This window comes from Oncorhynchus masou, chromosome 5 (assembly GCF_036934945.1).
Source record: "Oncorhynchus masou masou isolate Uvic2021 chromosome 5, UVic_Omas_1.1, whole genome shotgun sequence".
Classification (NCBI taxonomy): domain Eukaryota; kingdom Metazoa; phylum Chordata; class Actinopteri; order Salmoniformes; family Salmonidae; genus Oncorhynchus; species Oncorhynchus masou.
Genome location: NC_088216.1, coordinates 71186317 through 71213125, shown reverse-complemented (window position 1 = coordinate 71213125; position 26809 = coordinate 71186317). Strand labels below are relative to the sequence as shown.

The following is a 26809-nucleotide window of genomic DNA, read 5'->3' as shown; positions in this document are numbered from 1 at the left end:
TATTTAATTTAATTGTTGTGGGGGAACCAGTCGGATAAAACACTCCAAACAGTCTAACCGACCACTCAGAGGTGTCCGCATAGTCCTAAAGCACACCATTGCCACCAATGGAAGTTCCACACCTGCCATCATCACACTAGGTAAATCTAAAATTGTAATACATTAATTTTTTAATAAACATACTCAAATATTACTTAATCTTCTTATGTTCACATTGAAATAAAGCCATATTCTCAGAAAGCTAGGCAGAGCCAGCCACAGCACGAGGGTCAACAATGCCCCTAATGATGTTGTTGGTTTTCTGGGCACCCTGCACCAGGGACAGCAGCCCCACCCTGTAGACAGTGTGTCCTTTCAAACGCAACACCTTCACATCCTCCTCCAGGAACTCAGCTGAGGGGAGATAGTTTGGAAAATAAGTTTGGAAAAATAAGAATTAGAAAAAAGTGAGTGGTTTCAAACCATTTTAAAGCTGATTTCCCACCCACAACTAAGTGTAGATAAAGAAAATATCAGAAATGCTCACAGTCCACCAGGAGTCTGCTCGGCTTAAGTTGGGGATGGAGTCGTCCCAGTGATATGCTATCATTCAGATTTTTGTTATATGATAAAATATTAATCAAGACCTGAAACAAAAAGCACAATGAAAGGTAATGAAATTACAAGGACATTAACTTTTAGATAACAAAAAGGCATAAACAGACCTGGGTGACACCACTGAGGCTGGACTCTCCATTAGAAGATCCCAGGGCCACATAGGATCCACATTTTCCTAGAGCCGGTATCACAATTGTTGGCATAATAAATGACAGAGGCCGCTTGCCTGGCTGGACCCTGTTCGTCTGCAAAGAAAACCAAAAAGTGTTGATATAGGATATTTTTACAAAATGGTTGTTTCTCTGATTGACAGTAGAATTATGTTATGTTAATACATTATACAGCCCAAACTTGCATTGTACTGTGGTATGCTGTTACCAGGTTAGATATTAACAGTCCCTGGGTTTTAATTGGCCAGGAGAAGTCCAAGATCTGGCTGTTCAGGAGAATGCCTGAAGGGGTTAAAATTCTACTTCCAAAGGGCCTGTTCAGTGAGCTGAAACATCAAAAAAAAAATTGAACAAGTGCAAGACTTAAGCTATCCCACACCATATCCATAACGCTAATGTAAACATGTTGTTATCTCCTTCAGGTAAGCTCCCAATCACAGCACCTGGTGACAGACACAATGATGTCATCGGGACCCATCACGACCACCTGGCTGGCCACAGCTCCACTCGGCAGGTCATAGACAGTAGAGTAGTGTCTGGGAGGAGATGCCTGCGAGTCACTAATCAACTGACGGAGCACTATAGCCTGTGGCTTGCTTTAACGGAGACACAGATATAAAGGGGGGGGGGGGACAATTGTTGACAACTGACAATCAGTAGAGAGGACAATTGTTCACAGAAATTCCTGTCATTGCATTTCAGAAGGACTTAAATTGCATATGGCTAATCTACTTAGAACATGGTGAGGAAGTGAATGCACGCTTGTTAATGTTTACCTTAGCATCTTGGAGATGAGTGCAGAAACTGATGAGGTATACACAGGGTCTCCGAGCCCACTAGCCATAGTCAGGGACGCTTTCAGTGACTTCAAAATGAACACAATACACTTTTATTAGGGGAACCTTTTCTGCACACTGTAAATGACATGGGTCTCACTTCAGAGCTTGAGATACAGTACCTCAGCAATCCAGTGGTTTGCTCTATACGTTGTACAATTCCCATTGAGGTGGAAGTCCTCTATAATGTTGAGGGCTGAGATCAGAGCAGCACCAATAGAAGGGGGAGGCGGCACGAGAACTCTGAATCCTGAGGGAGGGTGTTAGGAAATATTGTGTAGACCTGAGGAGGCTGGTCAGGGGAGGACAGCTCATAATAATGGATGGAATCCAACAATTCATTATGTTCCAGCCATTATTATGAGCCTGTCCTACTACCCATTTAAAGTGCCACCAGGCAAATTATTATGTCAACAAATGCAGCTAATCCCAACATACTGTAGAATTTTCTTGTTTGTAGGCTACTTCCTATAAAGAGTATGAAGTATGACTATGTTTACCCTGATACAGGCCTTCAATTGGCTGCTCTATGACTGCACTGTAGTTGCTGAGATCCTCCTTGGTTAGAATTCCTCCATTTTCTTGCACCTAAAATACAACACAGGTTAAATATGCATATGATTCAATGCAATTTGCTGAGGGCTATGTTCTTAGCTAACGCATTTATTTACCTCACTGGCCATTTCCTGTGTTAGAGTCCCATTGTAGAATTCTGACACCCCAGCCTCCAGGACAGCAGCCAGACTTGGTGTTTTCATAAGAGAGCCGGGGGACAGAGCATGGCCTCTTGGCAAGAACATGTCCCTGAAGCGCAATGACATATTCTGACCTTTCACCTTGGTTATGGCCTCTGCTGCAGGGTTAGACAAATATCAAAGGGGCGGCAGGGTAGCCTCATGTGGTTAGAGCGTTGGACTAGTAAGCGAAAGGTTGTAAGTTCAAATCCCCAAGCTGACAGGGTACAAATCTGTTGTTCTGCCCCTGAACAGGCAGTTAACCCACTGTTCCTAGGCTGCCATTGAAAATAAGAACTTGTTCTTCACTGACTTGCCTAGTAAAATAAAGGTACAATTAAAAAAAAAAAATCTACTGGTGAAAACATGCAATTGGTCTAATTTTGTATTGAGGCTTTCATACAGATTGTACAGGCATGAGAAGTAAAACAGTAAGAAAAATACATGGTATGATTGTGAATCACTCCTTACCAAGTCTGTGAGAGACATTAAAGCCATCTCTGGCTACGTTGGCAGCCCTGGTGACAATATCCTCCCATGACAGTCTGGGGTGAAACAATAACAAACATAGGCTAGTATGTGCTTCTGAACACAAACATGAAATTGCACATAATGACAACCCCTCACCTTCCATACAGTTTATGGGCTTGGTACAACCCCCTGAGCAAGCCTGGCACACCTACAATCAGACCTGGCTGGATGGTTAAGGAAAGAGGTTACAATTTAAAAATCTCTTTTGAAGCCCCAGTGTACATGTTGCATGACTATCTGAGACTAGCCACACAATTTGAGGTAATTGTTCAACACATTGTGTTATCCTAAAAATGAAAGATCTACAATAAGTTATGTATTATTACTCATACACTGTTGTCATACAGCACATCACCTTTAGCTCTGGGTCAATTTGCAGGATCTCCTCCTTGATTCCAGAGGGTGCCGTTTCCTGGAAATTAATCACCTTCCTTATATTCTTCCGGATGTCATGAACCAGCATCACCCCTCCCCTACAGAAAAATACATAATTAAGTCAGGTGGACCATGAATGTCCTGTCCATCCACATGATAACCTATGGACAATCATTATGCCACATATATAGTGCACTTGCCGTTAACTTTCTCAAATGCATGTCACTTACCCGCCAATACCTGATGCATGTGGATGGACTATCCCCAGGCACAGGGTGGCAACAATGGCAGAATCCACACTGGAGCCTTGTTCATTCAGCACCCTACGACCAAGCTCTGTACAGTGTTCATGGTCCGTCACCAACACACTCCCTCTGAAGACCTGCTGACCCCATTATAGTAAGGATGAGGATAAATATAAGGTAATAAGTAAAAGTTGTTCTAAATAGTTTCTATACATTTTTCTAAGTGAGAACATACCTCATTTGTCCCTAGATAAATCTGCAGGACCATAGCGGTGGTGACTGCTATGGCAATGATGAGAGAGGCAGCATAGATGGGTATGATGGCATCCTGCCAAGTGCCACACCTACTTGGCCCCCCAGGCTGCGGGTTCTTATCCATCTCTCTAATGGAGGACAAGCTTAGATCAGCCAGGTTAGGGAGCTGGCTCCCAGAGGCTAGATGTCTCAGGGGCAATTCTTTTGGGAGACTGCTGAGGTCTGGAGCAGAACTGAGGCCACCATGGCCATGGAGACCTGGAGGGAGAGATTTTAGACCCTGTCAGAGTGGAGGTGGGCAAAAAAAAAAATATTGTACATGTGTGGCAATTTGTGGTTGATACAAGCAAGATTTGACTTGACATCATATAAGTAGCATTGAGTTGCTACCAAACCAACTACCTGTGTTTCGGTTATGCTCATTCTGAAAGTTCCCATTTTGCCCTTTGGTCAATGTGTCATCCACAGTCAACTGAGGTAAGCCCTCAAAGCTCTTGTAACCAACTGGGGATTGTCTGCTGCTAAGTTTAGTCTCAGGACTGACATCCATTTTCCCTATGTTCACACAGAGATAAGCACATGATGTACAATTAGACAGACACAGGACTACCCTCTCCCTTCCCATCTGATGACTAGCAAACCTGCAAGTCAGCATGGTGAAAACAAGCTGTAAAACACAGGTGTTGGAGCAGTAGAATGTAGAGATACACAAAAACAATTGCACTATGTTACTACGGTAATCTAGAAGAACAGAAAGTATAACACAGTTTTATGAGCTCTCCATTGCTTGCTTCCCTCTTACCTGCCTTAACACATGAATAATGACAAACGGGTTAAGAATTACTCAGCCAATCAGATTGTCCAATTAAGTAACCAATTGATCAGCCATTTTTTTTAAAGTAGTATACACTGAGCTGTTTCTGTAACCTTCTTTTACATATTGTGTCGCATAACATTGAATTGGATAACATTAGTAATGTCTTTTGGTCACCAAATAGCCCTGATCATGCAGTTCTGACAGGAATGGAATAAAGGAACAATGGTGCATTCACGTGGGTCATCCTTTTTATTGCTATATGAAATGTTTTTAACTCACACACAACAATCTGACAAAATACATATGTGTAATGATACAAATACCTTTTAATTTCCCTCAACATATGTTTTAGCAATTTTTTAGCAAAAGCTTTGCACAGAAATATGCATGCCACTGACAGTTTTGCCATAGCCACAAACTATCAAGCCTACAAACATATCTCATTTGATATTTGTATTCATTATGGATCCCCACTAGTTGCTGCCAAAGCAGCAGCTACTTTTCCTGGGGTCCAGCAAAATTAAGGCAGTTTATACAATTTTAAAACATTACAATACATTCACAACACACTGTGTGCCCTCAGGCCCCTACTCCACCACTACCACATATTTACAGTACTAAATCCATGTGTATGTATAGTGCGTATGTTATCGTATGTGTGTGTATGCATGTGTCTGTGCCTATGTTTGTGTTGCTTCACAGTCCCATAAGGTGTTTTTTAATCTGTTTTTTAAAATCTAATTTTACTGCTTGCGTCAGTTACTTGATGTGGAATAGAATTTGTGTTGTCAAGGCTCTATGTAGTACTGTGTGCCTCCCATAGTCTGTTCTGGACTTGGGGACTGTGAAGAGACCTCTTGTGGCATGTCTTGTGGGGTATGCATTGATGTCCGAGCTGTGTGCCAGTAGTTCAAACAGACAGCTTGGTGCATTGAACATGTCAATACCTCTCATAAATAAAAGTAGTGATGAAGTCAATTTCTCCTCCACTATCTTTGTGTGCATCCAAGGGCCAGCCGTGCTGCCGTGTTCTGAGACAATTACAATTTTCCTGAGTCCTTTTTTGTGGCACCTGACCACACGACTGAACAGTAGTCAAGGTGCGACAAAACTAGGGCCTGTAGGACCTGCCTTGTTGATAGTGATGTTAAGAAGGCAGAGCATTGCTTTATTATAGACAGACTTCTCCCCATCTTAGCTACTACTCCATCAATATGTTTTGGCCATTACAGTTTACAAACTAGGGTTACTCCAAACATTTTAGTCATCTCAACTTGCTCAATTTCCACAGTATTTATTACAAGATTTAGTTGAGGTTTAGGGTTTGGTGAGTGTTTTGTTCCAAATACAATGCTTTTAGTCTCAGAAATATTTAGGGCGAACGTATTCCTTGATATATTCACATCTTCATTCTCTTGTCATGTACAGTACAGGTTCAAAATTAATTTTTAGCTGCCAGTGAACAAGTGACAATTCCAAGTAACAAGCTTTGTGTTTTGAATCAAATGGGGTAGATAGGATTCCTTTGGGAAATACCTTCATCTACACAAGATTGAACTATGCAACATGTGTTTGAATTATGACTTTATTTCACTATACGGAAATATGCTGCCAATCAATTTATGTTGCATTTGTGAAGGTGTCTGAGCATGTCTGTTTGTTTGTGTGTGTATGGTGTGAGCAGATTAAAGGTCCCTGTTGTTCTTGTGTTAAAAGCGCTCCCTGGTGCTGGGTGTTCAGTGGCTGAAGTTGTGGTGGCCTGGCTGTTGGAGGTAGGTTGTGCGTGTGCGGGGTGAGTGGCGCTGAGCTCGCTGGCGGACACAGTTCTGCCGCTGGATGCAGCTCCGTGTGAGGTGGTGGCGTTCCACCCGGGTCTGAGCCCTCTGGACACGAGCAACCTGCGAGACCTTAGCCAGCTGTCCAGCCATGGACACTGATCCACGAATGATCCGGCTGGGGCTGGTGGTGCTTCTTTGGACTGGGACCACTGGTTCTGACATCCTGCAGAGAAACAAATGCTTGTAAGCCCACAAATGCACACCCACATCTGTTCACATAAAGACAAGGACAATCAAACGCAAATGCACAAAAGTCTCTCTCACCTGACGCCAGTTTCTGAGATGGGTTCAGTCTCCTCAGTGACAGGTGGACTTCTGTAGATAGATGTGGTAGCACACTCCACTACCTGCTCCTCCAATGGGTTCACTTCTGTAGAGCAACAAGAGAGCCAGTGTTACCCATATTTCCTCTAGTAGAGCACACTATGTAGCTACAGTCCAACCACTACTTCCTGTGAGACTGACCTTTATGGTTGATCAGAAGCCACCCTTCCTCAAGCATTTCTGTAGGGGTGGATGTCCTCTGGTCTGTAGAGATGTCATCATCTCTTCCAAAAAACAGACTAGTAAGCCTTCTGAACATGACTGGGTTCTGTTCTGTGTGGCGGTTGGAGGTGTTGTCTCTGACTCTGGGTCACAGACTTGGTTGTGATGTTCTTGCCTGTGTTCTTTCCTCTCCTTTCTTTGGCAGGAAACTCAGACGTCGCAGCAGAGGCTTTGGGTATCAAAATACTTCTCACAAAGACCTGGTTGAGAAAAACATTGTCATAAAGTCTGGGTCCCATAACTCAAACCCACTGCACTGCCCACTGCACTGAGGCTAAGAAACACTGTCACCACTGAAAAATCCATGATAATTGAGAATTTCAATAAGAATTTTTCTACGGCTGGCCATGCTTCCACCTGGCTACCCCTACCCCGGTCAACAGCCCTGCAACCCCACAGCAACTTGCCCAAGCCTCCCCCATTTCTCCTTCACCCAAATCCAGATAGCTGATGTTCTGAAAGAGCTGCAAAATCTGGACCCCTACAAATCAGCTGGGCTAGACAATCTAGACCCTCTCTTTCTAAAAATATACACCGCAATTGTTGCAACTCCTATTACTAGCCTGCTCAACCTCTCTTTCGTATCGTCTGAGATCCCCAAAGATTGGAAACCTGGCCAAGGCTTTTGACTCTGTCGGCAGACTCAATAGCCTTGGTTTCTAAAATGACTGCCTCGCCTGGTTCACCAACTACTTCTCATACAGAGTTCAGTGTGTCAAATCGGAGGGCCTGTTGTCCGGACCGCTGGCAGTCTCTATGGGGGTGCCACAGGGTTCAATCCTCGGGTCGACTCTTTTCTCTGTATACATCAATGATGTCGCTCTTGCTGCTGGTGATTCTCCGATCCACCTCTATGCAGATGACACCATTCTGTAGACTTCTGGCACATCTTTGGACACTGTGTTAACCAACCTCCAGACGAGCTTCAATACCATACAACTCTCCTTCCGTGGCCTCCAACTGCACTTAAATGGAAGTAAAACTAAATGCATGCTCTTCAACTGATCGCTGCCCACACCTGCCCGCCTGTCCAGCATCACTACTTTGGACGGTTCTGACTTAGAATATGTGGACAACTACAAATACCTAGGTGTAGACTGTAAACTCTCCTTCCAGACTCATATTAAGCATCTCCAATCCAAAATAAAATCTAGAACCAGCTTCCTATTTCGCAACAAAGCATCCTTCACTCATGCTGCCAAACATACCCTCGTAAAACTGACTATCCTACCGATCCTTGACTTCGGCAATGTTATTTACAAAATAGCCTCCAACACTCTACTCAGCAAACTGGATGCAGTATATCACAGTGCCATTCGTTTTGTCACCAAAGCCCCATGTACTACCCACCACTGCGACCTGTATGCGCTCGTTGGCTGGTCCTCGCTACATATTCGTCGCCAGACCCACTGGCTCCAGGTAATCTATAAGTCTTTGTTAGGTAAAGCTCTGCCTTATCTCAGCTCACTGCTCAACATTGCAACACACACTCGTAGCATACGCTCCAGCAGGTATATTTCACTAGTCATCCCCAAAGCCAACACCTCGTTTTGCCGCCTTTCCTTCCAGTTCTCTGCTGCCAATGACTGGAACGATTTGCAAAAAAATCTAAATCGCTGAAGTTGGAGACATATCTCCCTCACTAGCTTTAAGCGTCAGCTGTCAGAACAGCTTACCGATCGCTGCAGCTGTACACAGCCCATCTGTAAATAGCCCATCCAACCAACTACCTACCTCATCCCCAAATCTCTTTTTCTGCTCTTTTGCACACCAGTATTTCTACTTGCACATCCTCATCTGTACATAAATCACTTGTGTAAATTGCTAAATTGTAATTATTTTGCCACCACTGGCCCATTTATTGCCTTACCTCCTTACTTAATTTGCTCACACTGTATATAGATGTTTCTAATGTGTTATTGACTGTATGTTTGTTTATCCCATGTGTAACTCTGTTGTTTTTGTCGCACTGCTTTGCTTTATCTTGGCCAGGTTGTAAATGAGAATTGTTCTCAACTGGCCTACCTGGTTAAATAAAATGTGAAATATAAAAAAATAGATAAGCGAACATATTTGCAGATCTATGGGCACTGAGGCCAATGGCTGCAGAGTTCACTTTGTTATTATGTGCTCATTAACAATTTAAAAGTATGCATTAAGGTGTCTGTAATAGAATAAACGTGGCAAAAACAAATGTAGACACTAATGAAATAATTTTTATAGCGTCCAAAATATTTTTCTACAACGTGTGGGAGTACCAAGATGGAAGCATGAAGGCTCCAAAACAGCACCCCCCGGTTCATAATTTTGTGTATATATAAATAATTGGCAGCTCCTCAGCTGAGCAAATATGTGGCTTATTGCAGGGTTTCCCAAACTCGGTCCTGGGCTTCCTCCCACTAGGTCCAGGTGTTGGTGTTTGCCCAAGCAAGATTTATATAACCAACTCATCATCAAGCTTTGATTATCGTCCCTGAATGCGTCAGATGTGTATGCAACTGACGTCATTATTCAAAACCTAAACAACAGCTTGAGCAGGAATCAAGGAAGGGACGAAGCTGGGATACCACTGAAAGGCTAAACAAACCATTGCACAATGACAAAGAAAACCTGGACGTTAGCCTTATATCAGCAGAGAAAGAACTTTGAAATGAAAGCTGGATATGAAAGCTAGGCTATAGCCTACTCCTTTGGTGCAGGTGACATAACACCAAAGTCTCGTCTGAAATTGGGGCAGTTTCAATGACAGCCAGCGGTAGTTCAGCGACCGAAAGACTGGATAATAATAGAACAGACATATTTAATTTTCTCATTTTCGGAAAGACGCCCCTCTTGCATTCATGTTACAGCATTGGAGAAGGCCTGTCAATTACAAAATTCTGCAAATTGTGTTGATAAAGGATCGGTTTGGATGCACGCAGATGATAGCAATAAATAGAAAGACAAGCCGCAAATAAAACTTACCTATATTCACAGAATATTTCTCAGTTTGAGTAGGACATTCTGTTAACCCCAAAATTGTATTTGAAGAGATGTTGTAACCGATTCCTTCATTAATGCGTTTTCATTTGATGAGGTATCGGTTTATACCATCTTTTTTCCAAAGATGTGTATCAGTTCTTGATTCTCTGTCTGGTCTTTGGAACTGTTTCTTTCCAAATTTAATCAAAACAGCTGATCGAGTAACGCAGCAACCGTATCCCCCTCCCGTTCGAGGTTTAGAACCAATCACGCAGTTAAAAAATATACGGGTCTGCCCCTCATTTTGTGCAGACCTACATGGGCGTATTGGCCTTTTATGTTAAAATAGTTGCACTTGCAGCAGTGTTGTCTAGGCTTGAGGTGATTACCTTAAATGATCCTAAATAAACTGTTATTATTAAAATACTCACACCAACACCTCTGCAAAAGGACTAGCAGCAACCTTTGAAGGCTCCCTCTGTCATCACCTCACGATTCTAATACATTTAGACCTATTATTGCATAAGTGCTCACGTATTTTCATTATTAGGCTACACACCTTTTTCAAAACGTCATTATTAGAATAAGTTGTCAACATTCTTGGTTATTTATGTATATCTCAATTTTTTTCAAGAATTCTCATACATAGTAAACACAAACCCTTTATTCATTGACAAGTTCGAAAGCTAGGTAGGCCGCATACATTGTGTCAAATGTATGATAGCTCTAAAGTGTGTTACAATGTATACAGCCTACAATGCATTCAATTCCATTTCGTGCACTTGATTTGATGCGGTGAGGGTTTACTGGGACAGGGTGGTTTACTGTGGCTCGGGAGGGATCTAATTTGAAAATCGCATTTACAACTAGCCAGTGAAAACCTCGCGAGAGAGAGAAACTAGGTTTGCGTTCGTAAATTAAGAGCACAGAATAACTGCGGAATTTACGAACGTGCAACACCCTTGAATATGGCCTGTGTCAGTAAATTTACTTAAATTGTTACAGTCATCAACGCTCTAGATAACATGTACACAGCATAACTAGGGTTACTCGGCCTCTCCTAGGGCGAGTGAAATGAGTTGTTCTCTCATTTGTGTCTGGAAGTAGCTAGCCAATTTTAGTCAGTTTACTTGGGTGCTCGAGTGCCATTGTGAGGTCAGAAAGCTCGGATCAACCCTACTTACTCCTTGGCCAGAGCTTCCAGTGTGCGCTCTGAATTTATGAAAGGACAATCTGAATTTACCAATGCGCCCTCGGGCACTCCAGAGTGAATTTATGAACACACCTTATGTAGATGTCAGATAAGTGCAGTGTCAGTAGATATCGGAATATGGCCCCTTTTTGTTAGCTGAACTCATATGGTATATGATACCTTTTATAACTGTATAATTCCTTCTCACATCTATGTGCTCTCCTCCTCTCACCTTTTCCCTTCACTTGTGGGCAGACTTCAGTGCACAACACATTAGCTGTCTGTGACCACGTATCCTTTTAGATAACATGACGTTAAGCAGCCTCTTGTGCATCCCTACAAGGAGGCATCACCCAGCAGTGTCCCTGGCTGTGCAGAGAGCAGGTGCCAAGGACAAGCTATGCCTTTACTAAGTAAACACAGCAATACCAGGGACTCCCTCTCCCCCCTCTCACTCTCTCCCACTCCCTTCCTCTCTCTCCCCCCACTCTCTCTCCCTCTCTCCCCCCACTCTCTCTCTCCCTCTCACACCTGTTGTTAAATCCTTTTTTTTTTACAAACAAAATATTATGTAATGTTTCTTTTTGACTGAGTCTAAAATATATTTTATACAATAGTCCTATTGTGTGAAAAGTATATATATAGGTATTACACTTGTACACAACATTTTGTTTAATTCTCCTTACCCCCCTTACTTTGTCCTGGTTTATTTCAAATTTATGTAGCAGAACTCATAACATAGACCTACTACAGGCTGATACCGCTGTGAGTCATTCTCCCTATCTCATCCATTGAGTTCCATACCGAATAGGCTACTTTCAAAAGCAAGTCTCGATATACCAGAAAAGTATATCTTGACAAAACAACTTTGTCATGTAGGGATCATGAGAAAAATATGTTGTAATAAGAAGAGACATTTGACTTTTATTCATATGTCCTCGCTGGACTTCCGTAGATCTGTCCTTCAGCACCACAATATTTTGCCCACCATTTGTGCAGCCTTCATGAAATGTCACTTTACCTGTTTTACTAGTTTTATTTTTCTGTACTACTTGTTAATTGTTGTTTGTGACTGTGTTTTTGCTGCTATTGACAAGCCAACCTATCTGTTAAAATTATCAAAGATATTAAAATAAACTTTTACTGGTAGTCTTGTAAACTTTCATTGATAGTCTGCAACCACAGACCTCAATGTTAACTTTTCTTGCACTGAACATTCCACATTACACATTCAATCCATTTCAAAACATGTCTTTAAATTTAAATTGTATTGGAGATGAAACTGACAGACATAATGACATTTCTGCCTGGGTTAATCTCTAATAAAAATGAATGTGTTGATCCACCTTGGGCTCTGCAGCCTATCATCAATACTGCCACTCCTATTTATATGTAACCGTATGAAATAGCCTGCTAGTTAGTGGGGTTTGTGCTAACAGCGTTTCAATCGGTGACATCACTCGCTCCGAGACCTTGAAGTAGTTGTTTCCCTTGCTCCACAATGGCCAAGACCTTTGTGGAGCAATAGGTAACGATGCTTCATGGGAGGCAGTTGTTGATGTGTGCAGACAATCCCTGGTTTGAGCCCAGGTAGGTGCTATGAGGTGGGCAGAAGCAGCACTGTTACATAGAGCTTATTTCATGATTTATTGTGATCTCGACAAAACAACTTTTGTTATGCTGTGATCACAAAACATATTTATTGATCTAGACAAAACTAGTTTTATTTATTCATATGTCTTCTCTAGATTTCTGTAGTGGACAGGCTGCTTATTTGTACATTTGACTGGAAAATTGTTCATGATAAATAGGTTGCATGCCTAATGGCAATGCAGGAAATTAACTGCATTTCATTGATTTCAAACTTCTCTGCTTTTGCAGGTGACTCATTGACAACCACTCTTCGAAAATGTGTGACATAGCGTCATCTTGTGTGTACTTATCGAACTGAAACATGCTGCTATTGAACTTGTTTCAGCTACTATTTCTTCCCAAAAGGTGGCGCCATGACATACCAGGAGTAACCTAGGCACTGGTGGCAACTGTAAATCAGACCTATTTTTCACAACATGGTCTCAGAGCATTTCGTATTATTCTGTACGTAAATCCGAGACACCCTGTTTAGTATGATATGTTAAGTTTGGTATGGTTACATAAGAGAGATTGTTACTTAAGGCAGAAATTGAAGTATGGTGGTTGGTCGGATGTTAAATGGAAATGCCTGGCCACCCAAAGGTTGCGAGTTTGAATCTTTTGAACTACATATACTTTTTTTGTTGCTAATTTGGCACGACATAGCATGTTAGCTAACCCTCCACTAACCCTAACCTGAACACTTTTACCTAACCCTTCACCTAACCCTAAACTTAACCCTTTTAGCTAACCCTAATCCTAACCTGAACACTTTTACCTAACCCTTCACCTAACCCTAAACTTAACCCTTTTAGCTAACCCTTCCCCTAACCCTTTAACTTAACTCTTAAACTTAACCCAAATCCTAAACCAAATTCCTAGCCACCTAGCTAGAATTCATTAAAAAAATGTTTTGAAAATTCGTAACATATTAAACGTTTGGCAAATTCGTAAAGCATACAACACATTTAGCAAATGTGTAACATATTGTATGTTTAGCAAATTCCAGATTTAAATAATAATACGAAATACTCTGAGACCAGGTAGATTTTTCTTTACATAATAAACGCTTGCCAAGTATTAATCCCACAATACTTAAATTATTTATCGTATCTGAATAAGGAGTCCCTTATCCAAATGTTGCACGTTGATCATGCTGAAGAAAACAATAAAAAAAGGACTGTCTCGCCCTATGTGGCCTAATCAGTTGGACTGTTGGCCTATGGACCTATTGATAGAATCGACATACACAGCAGTCAAACCATCATTCTCCTGTTTCAGACATACTGGCGTCTTAAAGAACAATCATTATTGTCTCGAAGTCGAATAAATGAGCTGTTTAGTGATCTGACACGTTTGCGCAATTGTCTCCATGCACGTCTCCAGATGGGTCAATCTGTTTATGGAAGCGCGCTATTGCCCTCAAGTGTTTAATTTGCGTAATCGGAATGGTCAAAGACTATTGCATTGATGTGTGTTGTATGCAGGTCAATTTGATAGATGGCCATTGTTATCGCTTTTGGGGCACATGTTTTTGTTAAGGAATGGGTTAGCGAGTGTCGCTTCCTGCGCTCATATGTAGGTGGGGTGTGCCCTCGGGGCGAGCACACCCCCATTGCCTGTGTCAGAGTATTTCAGCAAAGAGAGAGCAGCATTTTGGAGACAGTCACACAGTGGTCCACAGTTGAACAAGTTCAGACAAACTGGTGGACTATACGTTTCAGTAATCTTTTATTCTTTCTATATACCGCCATTCTCATGTGGATCTAAATCCTAGACGTCTGCCTATTTCCACAGTTTGAACCAGTGGATATTTTGCGCACATATTTCGCAAAGTGGAAAAATGCCTCGGTCTTTCTTGGTCAAAAAGTATTTCGCAAACAAAAAACCCAACTACAGTGAATTGGAGTGTCAAAATGGTGAGTAAGCTTTACTGTATTTATTCCTTGTATGAAGCTGAATACATACATGTATAAAATATTACAGAATAGGTGACACCTGTTTTATCTATTCGTGTTCCTTACAATAAACCTTTGGAAATATGTTTTTTTTTTTTTTTTTACATGATCTTAAGTTTTTACAACTTTTTCCATTACAACTTTCTCCTTGTTGGCAACCAAATTATACTCTCTCTCAGTTTTCAAGTAAGGCCCATTATAAAAGTTCCCCCTAAACTGTACAGAGCTTCCATTCATGTTTCTACCCCATGTAAATATGTGGGAGGAAATGGCCCATGAAATCTCAGCTTTGCTGAAACTTATTTTTTTGTGTGTGTAAAAATACTCTGGGGAAACTTGACAGTGGCAGTTGTTGCTTTACAAGTTGAAAATATGTTGCCTATCCAAATATCATAATATTTTTTTTTTATTGTGTTGTGTGGTTCCAGTTACATTAATAGTATGTACATGATGAAAACATCTTAGTATCTGACAACAGTGCTGTAAATGTACCTCTGTATTCTATCCCTTTTCCTCATCCCTCAGCCACCTCATTGGAGAGGTACCCACTAGCTGAGCTTCCAGCAGGGGACAACAACTCAGCTACCACCTGTTACACAGCGGGACTGGTATGGGACGTGAGCTTCCTTCCAGCTCTCTACGTCCCCACATTCCCCACTGATGCCTCTCCCACCCCTGGACCCCTGGACCTCAGCTCCCCCTCCAGCCTCAGCAGCAGTGCCAGTAGCAGTGGGGAGGAGGACGAGGGGCGCACCTCTGACCCCTCCAGCCCCGAACCCACAGACACCTACCACCCCCCTCAGCGCCCCAAACGCACCAGCACCAGGAGTCATGGGGCCCCCAACGAGGATGAGAGAGTGGCCCCAGTCACTGCAGCAAGGCCAGCCTTCTTCTGCAAGCACTGCCCTAAAGAGTACACCAGCCTGGGGGCTCTGAAGATGCACATTCGCTCACACACGCTACCCTGTGTCTGCCCCACCTGCGGGAAAGCCTTCTCCAGGCCCTGGCTGCTGCGCGGCCACATTCGCACACACACTGGTAAGAACTCCTACACTTGCCATTTGGTATGACTTTGGTGGAAGGGAGGTTTGGTTACTCAGTTGATTGGATCATCATTACAGTGTAGTGGTAGACATGAGCACATGAAGAAGCCCTGTGGGCTCGTTGGTCATTGATCACTCATAGAGTACCACAGTATGAGTCATAGTACCCATAAAATCTAACGGTCAAATAAGGAAATAGTTCCAATAGTTTTTTTCCCCCACAATTCATTTTTTTCCCCATAGGGGATTTTAGAAACACTTACAAGACTGTGAAGTTGAGGAAAATGTCATAATCTCTGGATTAACTATCTCATGTTAGATAAATGTAGTAATTAATAAATTGGTTACATTTCTTTAAATGTGCCTGTTAGCAAAGGTGCCAGCTAGAGATGACGTGCAGGAGCTTGCAGGGATTTGTTGTCTTGCATGATGTCTACTTTGATGCTAGTTAGCATTTTCAAAACTCTGAGAGTGAATCGAGCCGAATATATTGATGAAAGTCACCTTGTCCGAGAAACATTTACATGGTTATCAAAACGTCACACCAGGGTAAGCCTACACTAAACACAGCCTGCATTTTAAGCGTTTCTAAAATCCCCTATAGGAATAATGAATGGTTGAAAACCAATTGGAACCATTTCCCTGTTTGACCTCTAGGTTTTATGGGTATTATGACACCTCCACTGTGGGGCTCTATTGTGACTCTACCTTACTGCATTTTTTATATATATGTTTTATTGTATCTATTATTTAACTAGGCTGGTCAGTTAAGAACAAATTCTTATTTATAATGACAGCCTACCCTGGCCAAACCCGGACAACGCTGGGCCAATTGTGCGCCACCCTATGGGACTCCCAATCACGTCTGGATGTGATACAGCCTGAAATGAAACCAGGGACTGTAGTGAAACCTCTTGCTCTGAGATGCAGTGCCTTAGACCTATGCACCACTCGGGAGCCCTAACAATGACTCACTGAGAATGATCATATCACTGGCTACTGTTTGAGACAACAGAATGCAGGATTATCTTGTGATGAAGGGAACAAAGAGCATAAGGAAGCTCTATCAAACTGCCCACTTACCACCAGCAGCAACTTGAAAGTAGTAATCTAATTTGGCACTGATTTAATCATGTTAATTCAAGTCTGGTAGTGATTCATCCAGCCTGACACCAGATTCATCATTACCCTTTAAATGAGCTTTGAGGGTGATTCACTAAGGTGTTAATGAACCACTCTGCTTAGCCTGAGACAGCTAAATTGATATTATTGTGTGGGGGAGAAAAGTTAGCATTTTATTGCTAATCAAAGCCAAGGTTCACAGACCCCGTCTCATATACAGACAGAGGCTTAAAGGCTTGGACACACCAATAGCATTTGCGGGCCGAGAGTACTTAGCCCCTCTGAACAGAGTGCCGGCTGTGTCTGTCTTCGTGTAGAATTGTGCGACAATGTCGGTAGTCAGACGTACATCAGCAGATGGTCCCTAAAACACACCACACAGATGAACGTCAGATCAACATTCGGTGCGGTGTGTGTGGTCCTTAAAGTCACAGTTCGTGTCATGCATCTCTAACCCATGCTCCTCCTACGATCTCCTCCTTAGGTGAACGCCCGTTCTCCTGCCAACACTGTAACCGTGCCTTTGCTGACCGCTCCAACCTGCGGGCGCACCTGCAGACTCACGCTGAGGTGAAGAAGTACCAATGTGGCGTGTGTTCCCGTACCTTCAGCCGCATGTCCCTCCTCCAGAAACACAGTGCAGCCAGCTGCTGCTCCTCCTCCACAGCGTGAGCAGGAATGAGCCAGGCAGTTATCCGCAGAGGGACCTCAGGGCGGTGGGGGCATCTACAGACCCATACCATAAGCAAGACTAGAGGAGCCTGAACCAATCTGCCAACAGAGACCATAGATCCTCCATTTACTAGTAGAAGAGGAAGTTGACCCTGACTCATCTCTTTGAATGCAACTTCCATAGCCATCTCAGTTTCTCTGTTTCAATCACATTTAAGGAACTCCTCAGATTTTCAAACTCCTCCCATTGCAAGCCAAATCTGGTAGATGTTCTGAACTCTGTAATCCTGCCATTCTCCCAGTCCCAACATTGTTTTTTCTCATACATATTGTAGACTCATGGGGGTTAGTGTGACCGTGTTCTTTTGAGTCTAGCCCAGCCTCGGTGTTGGCCAAGCCAGCTCCGGATCATCATGGCCTAGACACAGACACAGCTGCTGAGAGATGTAAAGGTGCGTGGGTGGCATACATCTCTCAGCATGACATACACACACAGCTGTCGCTGGTAGAGTGGTGTAGATAGACAGGGTGCTAACAGGTGCTCTGGCCCTGACCTCTACTGGGCCGATAACAGGTGACTTCCACCGCCCCTAGAAAGAGGAAGTATGTCATCGTCACAAAGAGGATGGAGTCCTTTGGTCCCTTTGTATGCTTTTGTCTCCAGTGGGTTTGTCTTAAGCCGTTATTTTGACCACACCAAGCCCCACTGTAATCTGATGTGTTTCCGAAATAGGATAAAGCCATTTGTTTCTGTCGTCATTCCTCATGGTAGCTTTGCTCCTTCAATGTTGTTTAAATTCCTGAAAACCATGCACTCCAGGTTACCACAGTGTTAAATATTCCCATTGTTCTCGACCATGGTAGAGAGAACCACCATTTTTGTAAGATATAAACTTGTTTTATGAAATGTATTATTGTAAACCAAAGATGTGCCGTGCCTTCTTACCTCAACTGGTAGTAGTTTTTTAAATGTTGACTAAGTGTATTAATATTATGCATCAAACACTCAGAACTGGGGGAAGAAGGGGACAAATAAAATGTCTCATAGAAGCACGGTTTCACAGCCCTGGCTGTACAGAGATGGATAAAAAAGTCCTAAACCTTATATGGTGGTGTTTTACAGTGCAATGTTTAGATTGTATGTAGTCTTATTTCAATGTTTTACTGTGTTTGTTTGTCTTTCACTTCTATTTCAAATATTTCATAGCTGATGGATTTACATTCAATAAAGTAATTTATGTTAAAAAAAGTGTTGTTACCTTTTAAAATTAGCTATTTAAAAAAAAGTCTTATACAACAGCCAGGTATATACATGTTTGATTAGAGACTGATAATTAGGATATGGCTCTCTTTCAGCAACTGTAAATGTTGTGTGTTGGTTGTGGATGAGCAGTTTGAGTTGGACATTGTGATGTTTAGAGAGAGGCAGGTGAACACACTGAGTGATGGACAGGTACAACTGCATGCACCTGCTCAATGTCTCCACCTGCCACTCGCCTCCCGCAGCCACTGTTTAAACACTGCGCAAGTGTGTGAAAGAGAGAGTAGATTTGTTGGCCAACATTCATCTTATTTAACCTTGTTCCAAGTCTATATTTCCTTGTTTTGAGGGACTTAAGTCTCCTACTCTGTAGCCCAGACAGTGAGTCAGAGTCTGTGTAGCCAGGAGAGTCCAAGTTCCCATGGTTTTCTGAGTGATCAGGTCTGGTCACAGAGCAGTGAGGGTGCGTGGGCTGTGGCAGAAGGTGATGTAAACTGTTCCACTCAGCCTCTGTCAGCTGGAGCAGCTAGCCACATGCTTCTTAAACTCATCATTTCCTTCACAGTCAGGGAAATATTCACAGAGCTGGAGATAAGACTTCTGTTGTGAGTTTTAGTCTGTTTAGTGAATCACATGACACATGCTAACCACTGGGTCTGGGTAGTTAGAAAGAAGAGCTCTAGACATTTGCTCATACAGCTGTGTACTAACAAAGAGTCTTATATGAGTCATTTGGTTGTTACCATTGCACCTTTGACCTGGATGCTCTTGTACAGCAGGCCTTTTAAGTTCCAGCTGCTTGGAATGAATTGAGAGCTGTTTTATGTTGTGCATTTTTAACGTGTTCTCAGGCGAAGGTATCAGCTCTTCAAATAAAATCACACAGCATGGCAAGTTGAAGTGAGTAACGGTTATAGTCGGATTATGCTCTCTAGTTAGTCAAAACTTCTTAATACTACATTGGAATCACTATTTCTGTTGTATGAATCATGTCTCTGTAGTTTAATCTGATCTTTGCCACAAAGTTTATGTAGAACCATTTTAAACACAAGCTACCATTTGAAACCCCACAATATCATAACCCTCACCACACTCAGAGTTACTGTATATATTTCAAAACATTTTAATAACTGAAAACAGTACATGACACTCCTCTTCCTTTGGGAGTGTAGAATGCCTGGTTCTGAAATCGGAGAACTTTTTCCTGCTGCGCGCTTCCCAGTGCCAGAACACTCACTGTAATTTACCAAAAGTGGCTGCTATTTATGCCATAAAGCATGTGTTTAACATTCCAGAGCCCCACTGTGTTTTGTGTATTTCTCTCTCCCTCTCTCTCTCTCTCTCTCTCTCTCTCTCTCACTCTCTCTGTCTCTTGGTTGTATATCTATTTATGTATATGTATGTGTGTTAGTGTGAAGTGTCCCTGCAGAGAAGCAGCCCTCTCTCTCTCTTCACAGGAGGATCATCTCTCCCCCTCAGAGACAGGCCGGCAGGAAATGGGAGTTTACATTGGCCTACTTCACCCAAAAAAAGACAGGCTAGGAGCCGAGGGGCTAAAGTGCTAACCCTCACTGCTTACTGCCACTGCACCAAATCCCATCCCCCCCACTGCTCCCACCCACGCCCGCTCCCAGGCCCAGTCCCAGTCAGGGGGGAGAGAGAGAGAGCGGCCTTCAGTGCAGCAGCAGCCAGGGCTCACAGAGGGCTCAGGGCCTGGGATACAGGAAGGAGCTGTCAGCCTCCCATAAACACGACTCATCCTGCACCGATGATACAGAAGGCCTGGGGGTAGCTCTCCCTGGCCACACCGCTGCCGACCCGCAGCTTTACACTGAGTGCTGCTGAGTTCTACACTTGTGGATTCCTATGGGGCTTTCCTTCAGGTGCCAGTCCCTGTCGGTGGTTCTCTACTCTGCATGTTTCCCAACATGGCAGTGCAGTATGCTGATTTCAGGGGGAAGTTACATTGTTTTTTCAATGTGTGCCGTGCCAAGAAATATAAACTCAACAACTAAGTAAATTGTCAGGAGAAATGTTAAGTGCAACTAGTTTTATGTTGATAGTCTTTGTAAGAAATTGGGGTGTGTTTTACTTGCAATAAAGGTATAATCTCCCCTTGAATAGCTATCTAAGCACCTCTCACACATGTACAGTACCAGTTAAAAGTAAGGACACACCTACTGATTCAATGGTTTTTATTTAGTTTTACTCTTTTCTACATTGTAGAATAATAGTGAAGACATCAAAACTATGAAATAACACATATGGAATCATGTAGTAAACCAAAAAGTGTTAAACAAATCAAAATAGATGTTATGTTTTATATTCTTCAAAGTAGCTACCCTTTGCCTTGATGACAGCTTTGCACACTCTTGGCAGTCTCTCAAACAGCTTCATGAGTAATACTTATCCTACGGTCTGCTGAGCACTTATTGGCTGCTTTTCCTTCACCCTGCGGTCCAACTCATCCCAAATCATCTCAATTGAGTTGAGATCAGGTGTTTGTGGAGGCCAGGTCATCTGATGCAGCACTCCATCACTCTCCTTGGTCAAATAGCCCTTACATAGCCTTGAGGTGTGTTTTGGGTCATTGTCCTGTTGAAAAACAAATGATACACCCACTAAGCGCAAACCAGATGGGATGGCGTAGCTCTGCAAAAATGCTGTGGTAGACATGCTGGTGTGCCTTGAATTCTAAATAAATCACAGACAGTGTCACCAGTAAAGCACCCCCACACCACCAAACCTCCTTCTCCATGCTTCACAGTTGGAACCACACATGAAGAGATCATCCGTTCATCTACTCTGCGTCTCACGAAGACAGTGGTTGGAACCAAAAATCTCAAATTTGGACTCATCAGACCAAAGGACAGATTTCCACTGGTCTAATGTCCATTGCTCGTGTTTCTTGGCCAAAGCAAGTATCTTCTTATTATTGGTGAAATTTGACCGTGATGCCTGTCTCCTCTGAACAGTTGATGTTGAGATGTGTCTGTTACTTGAACACTGCAAAGCATTTATTTGGGATGCAATCTGAGGTGCAGGTAACTCTAATGAAATTATCCTCTGCAGTAGAGGTATTTAACTTTTTATTTAACCCTTATTTTAGAAGAGGTAACTCTGTGTCTTCCTTTCCTGTGGCGGTCCTCGTGAGTGCCAGTTTCATCATAGCTGTTATTGTCACGCCCTGGCCATAGAGAGGTTTTTATCCTCTATTTTGGTTAGGCCAGGGTGCGAATAGGGTGGGCATTCTGTGTTCATTTTCTATGTTTTGGATTTCTGTGTTGTTTGGCCGGTGTGGTTCTCAATCAGAGGCAGCTGTCTATCGTTGTCTCTGATTGAGAACCATACTTAGGTAGCCTTTTCCCACCTGTATGGTGTGGATAGTTAATTTCTGTTTAGTGTGTGTTGCACCTGACGGAGCTGTTTCGGTTGTCTCTTTGTTGCTTTGCATTTTAGTGTTCAGTTTCGAATAAACATGACGAACACGTACCACGCTGCGCTTTGGTCCTCACCTTCTTCCACCAACGGCCGTTACAGTTATGTATGGTGCTGTTCGTCGTACTGTACGTTGTTAAGGTTTAAGAGAGTGTGCGGCTTTACAGATGAATGGGTTGTCAGAATGAGTGGCACAGGTCCTTAGAATGAGAGCGGGATGTGCAATGTGAAACTGTGAAGATGTGCATTTTTTGACAGCTAAGCTAGATATAACAATAGCGCTTGATGGTTTTTGCAACTGCAAAGTTCTTGAAATTGTACACATCAACGGAACTTCATGTACTAAAGTAATGATGGACTGTCATTTCTCTTTGATTATTTGAGCTGTTCTTGCCATGATATGGACTTGGTCTTTCACTGAATAGTGCTATCTTCTGTTTTCCACCCATACTTGTCACAACACAACTGATTGGCTCAAATGCAGGAAGAAGGAAAGAAATTCCACAATTTAAAACTTCATCAGGCTCGGGTCCTTTTTTCTCAATTTCCGCCAGACTGACTTGCCCAAAGTAAACTGCCTGTTGCTCAGGCCCTGAAGCCAGGTTATGCATAGAAGACAGTTTGTAGAAATGTTAAAATAATGTAGGAGACTATAACACAATAGATATGGTAGGAGAAAATCCAAAGAAAAACCAACCAGAATTTATTTTGAGAGCCCATGCTCTTACAATGGAACGTATAAGGAAATAGTTAAATCTAGCTCCCAGTATGCAATTCCTATGGCTTCCACTGGGTGTCAGTAGTCTTTGTTAAAGGTTTCATGCTTGTTTCTTCCAAAACGAGTAAGAATAATGAGTTTTAGTACAAGGACATCTGCTTGGAAATTCATGTGTGCACCATGAAGACAAGGCGCATCTGCTAATATCAGTTTCCGATTGAACATACTTATTTCAGTATGGAATATTATAGATTGTTTACATTTTAGGGTATCTGAGGATTAAATAGAAACGTAATTTCACTTTTTGAAATTTAGGGGTAGATTTTCGGATTCCTATCTTGGCATGTTGAACGAATGGATTACTCAAATCAATGGCGCCAAACAGACTTTTTGGGAAATAAAGAAGGATTTTATCTAACAAAATGACACTACATGTTATACCTGGGACCCTTTGGATGACAAATCAGAGGATGATTTTCAAAAAGTAAGTGTATATTTAATCACTATTTGTGAATTTATGAAACCTGTGCCGGTGGAAAAATATTTTGATGTTGGGCGCCGTCCTCAAAAAATCGCAAGGCATGCTTTCGCTGTAAAACCTACTGTAAATCGGACGGTGCAGTTAGATAAACAAGAATTTAAGGTTTCAACCGATATAAGACACTTGAATGTACCTAAATGTTTAAAATCCATAATTCTTATGATTATTTATTTGAATTGTGCACCCTCCAGTTTCACTGGAAGTTGTCCCACTAGCGGGATGCCTAGCCTTCAAGACTCACCTGTTAATTGAAATGCATTCCAGGTGACTACCTCATGAAGCTGGTTGAGAGAATGCCAAGAGTGTGCAAATCTGTCATCAAGGCAAAGGGTGGCTACTTTGAATAATCTCAAATATAAAATATATTTAGATTTGTTTAACTATTATTTTTGGTTACTACATTATTCTATTTGTGTTATTTCATAGTTTTGATGTCTTCACTATTATTCTATAATGTAGAAAATAGTAAAAATAAAGAAAAACCCTGGAATGAGTAGGTGTGTCCAAACTTTTGCCCGGTAGTGTATACTCGCCAACCCTCCTATCGTACAGAAAATAATGGTCTCCTCTTTGTATGTTGCCTGTGAAGAGAAAGCTCACACCAACAAACTCACCTATACTGCTATTTCTCTGTCTGCAAATAGGCCATGGACAACTGCACCTGGTAAATAAAGAATCCAACAACAGTAACACCACAAGTATGTCTAATGATGGATTTCATCAGGGTTTGGAGTCTGCCTGAGGACAGGATTGGAGAGGTGGTCGAGTTGTTGGGGTGAATAGAGTGCATATTAAACAGTAATGAATCACACACTCAGTCACAGGGTCGCCAGGGATGAATGTGCTCTCTGTTGGTTTTCCTGGAGCCTGGAGTTTACTAACTGATGACGCAGGCTGCACTTGATCAGAGACATGTGTTGCTGAGGACTCGGTGCCAGTGAGAAGCAAGGAGAGGGGGAGAGGTTGAAGGACGGATGGCACTTAAGCCCTCTCTCTCTCTCCCTCTATCCCTCCTGGGCATTGCCTCACACTGGGGATTGGGGAGGAGGGGTGTCCCGTCCCACTCTGGGAAAAATAAACCCAGCATTTATGCCAGGACAGGAAACAAGGGATCTTGACCTAAATCCACCCATTCCTTACAGTGGAGGCTCCTCAGAGGAGGAAGGGGAGGACCATCCTCCTCAGTGAATTTCATAAAAACGTAAATTGTAAAACATTTAAAAAGAAATCATTTTTAGATAAAACTATACTAAACCAAATAACTGATGAAAACACACTATTTTGCAAATAAGGACTGCAGTAGCCTCAACAGCACTCTGTAGGGTAGCAAAATGATGTAGCCGGAGGACAGCTTGCTTCCATTCTCCTCTGGGTACATTGACTTCAATACAAAACCTAGGAGGCTCATGTTTCTCACCCCCTTCCATAGACTTACACAGTAATTATGACAACTTCCGGAGGATGTCCTCCAGCCTATCAGAGCTCTTGCAGCATGAACTGACATGTTGTCCATCCAATCAAAGGATCAGAGAATTAATCTAGTACTGAAAGCATAAACCTAAGCTAGCTAGCATTGCAGTGTTTAAAATGTGGTGAGTAGTTAACTCAAAGAGAGAGAAAGACAATAGTTGAATAGTTTTGAACAAATTAATTTCTTCCAAAATGAAAGAGAAGCAAGAGAGAAATAGTGTCAATTTTTTTCAGTTTCACTTACTTAGCTAGCAAGCTATGACTTTACAACACAACATTAGAACTCTGCCAAGTCAAGGTAAGCTTTTGGAAGTACTCATTGCTTACTGACTGTACACCAACGTTACTGCATGATTGTAGTGGGTTTACTACTGCGGTAGTTCTAGTATCTATGTCTATGACGTTACTTTAGCTAATATAGTGACAACGATGTAGGCTGTTTGAAAACATTTGGCTTGAAAAGTTATTTTTTAGCCTGGTCACATACAGCTGATTTGTTGTGCATTGAAGTCCACAAGCGAAGGGAAGAGAAGGAATACAACATGGCTGTTATGAGAGTGAACTTTGTTTACTCGTGATCAGGGGTGTATTCATTCAGGCGATTTTGTTGAAAACGTCTCTTAAACGGAAGCAAACGGAACAAAATGGGGATAAATATACTTGAATTTGTCCAATAGAAACTCTCGTTTGCAAATGTTGGACTAATGATTACACCCTATATCAGCTAGATGCAGGCAAGAGTGTGCAAGGCAGTATTGAATGTCATTGTCTGTCATCTCAAATGTGTCTTTCGACCTGTGTACACATACGACGTAAACTTTCATTCATAGGCTAGGTTGTAGCATTCTCATGAAGGGTATAGGGAAAATTAGAGTATCATGCAGTAGCCTAAACCTATTGCTGTTACATTGAACTGGATGAATGGAATATGAATGAGAGTCATCCAATATGCTGTCATAGAAATAAGGCCATGCTCATGAAAAAAAATATCGTCCTCCCTCATCTTAAACGGCCCTGAACGCCACTGATTCCTTATCATCCTCTTTCCCAAAGTCATTCAGGAAGAGGGAGAGGGGAGAGAGGGTGGAAGGGAGAGGAAAACTGAGGCGGGGGTATTCAGCACATGCTGCCACTATTTTGATTACCAAAAGGTATATTTTTAGAATGTGCAGCGAGCAGCCAACTCATGATTGAATCGATGACACAAGCACAGGAAAACGCGACAAGTGCAAGTAAATGATCTAACTGGGGATAGCTAGCTAGCATAATGTCACAAGCATGATGAACTCGCCAGTAACTTCAGTTAGACTTTATGGACATGCGAGCTAGCAAGCTGGATACTAGCAAGCTGTATGCTAGCTTGCCGGTAGCTAGTGTCAGGTAGCTAGCATCTAACAACAGGAGAAACAAAAAACAGTTTTGCAAATTGGGCACAGAGACATGCTTTTTTTTATACCAGATCTGCAAGAAGGTTCTAGCTAGTATATCCCTCTGTCCTTCGACTGTTGATGGATGTGGATGTTCGGTTCAGGTCCCAGGCTCCCAATGACAGTCATTATTATTTATTTACAAGTTAATTGTAATTTGCTCTTTAGCGCCATCTGTTCAGTACCTGATAAAGCAGACCCAGAAGGTCTGGCCATTCATTTCAACGCCCCAGGACGGTCCATTTATTCTGTGCTGGGAAAATCATGTGATGAAATCCCGTAATCTCATTGCAGCAGCCCCCCCCCGCACCCCCCCCAATAGCAAGCAATGTAATAGCTGGCAATGCAATCCAAGCACTGGGTGGCAGGCTGAACGCCCAGGGCTGTTGATGGTAGAGCAGTAGGTAACTTAACAGGTTGTTTTGAGCAA

The 26809-nt window shown here is 42.4% G+C and overlaps 3 protein-coding genes across 3 annotated transcripts; 1 reads left to right on the top strand and 2 right to left on the bottom strand.

Moving 5' to 3' along the window:
• Positions 1–241: 241 nt before the first annotated feature.
• LOC135527815 (glutathione hydrolase 7-like) lies at positions 242–4293 on the bottom strand. Its single transcript, XM_064956418.1, has 15 exons — positions 4139–4293; positions 3724–3976; positions 3474–3628; positions 3224–3341; positions 2965–3032; positions 2809–2882; positions 2275–2456; positions 2104–2191; positions 1726–1853; positions 1544–1632; positions 1211–1363; positions 976–1093; positions 705–842; positions 527–626; positions 242–393 (listed from the first exon to the last, which is right to left on the bottom strand). Exons 1-15 carry the CDS (start codon positions 4291–4293, stop codon positions 242–244), a joined length of 1971 nt encoding a protein of 656 aa, XP_064812490.1.
• Positions 4294–4794: 501 nt separating this feature from the next.
• On the bottom strand, positions 4795–10141 carry LOC135540184 (tumor protein p53-inducible nuclear protein 2-like). The gene is made up of 4 exons (XM_064966639.1): positions 9909–10141; positions 6864–7144; positions 6663–6768; positions 4795–6561 (listed from the first exon to the last, which is right to left on the bottom strand). The coding sequence occupies exons 2-4, from the start codon at positions 6979–6981 to the stop codon at positions 6297–6299; spliced, it is 489 nt and encodes a 162-aa protein (XP_064822711.1). The 5' UTR covers positions 6982–7144; positions 9909–10141; the 3' UTR covers positions 4795–6296.
• A 4208-nt stretch (positions 10142–14349) lies between these two features.
• Positions 14350–18773, top strand: LOC135540183 (protein snail homolog Sna-like). Its single transcript, XM_064966638.1, has 3 exons — positions 14350–14648; positions 15213–15725; positions 17337–18773. Exons 1-3 carry the CDS (start codon positions 14573–14575, stop codon positions 17522–17524), a joined length of 777 nt encoding a protein of 258 aa, XP_064822710.1. The 5' UTR covers positions 14350–14572; the 3' UTR covers positions 17525–18773.
• The last annotated feature ends 8036 nt before the right edge of the window (positions 18774–26809 follow it).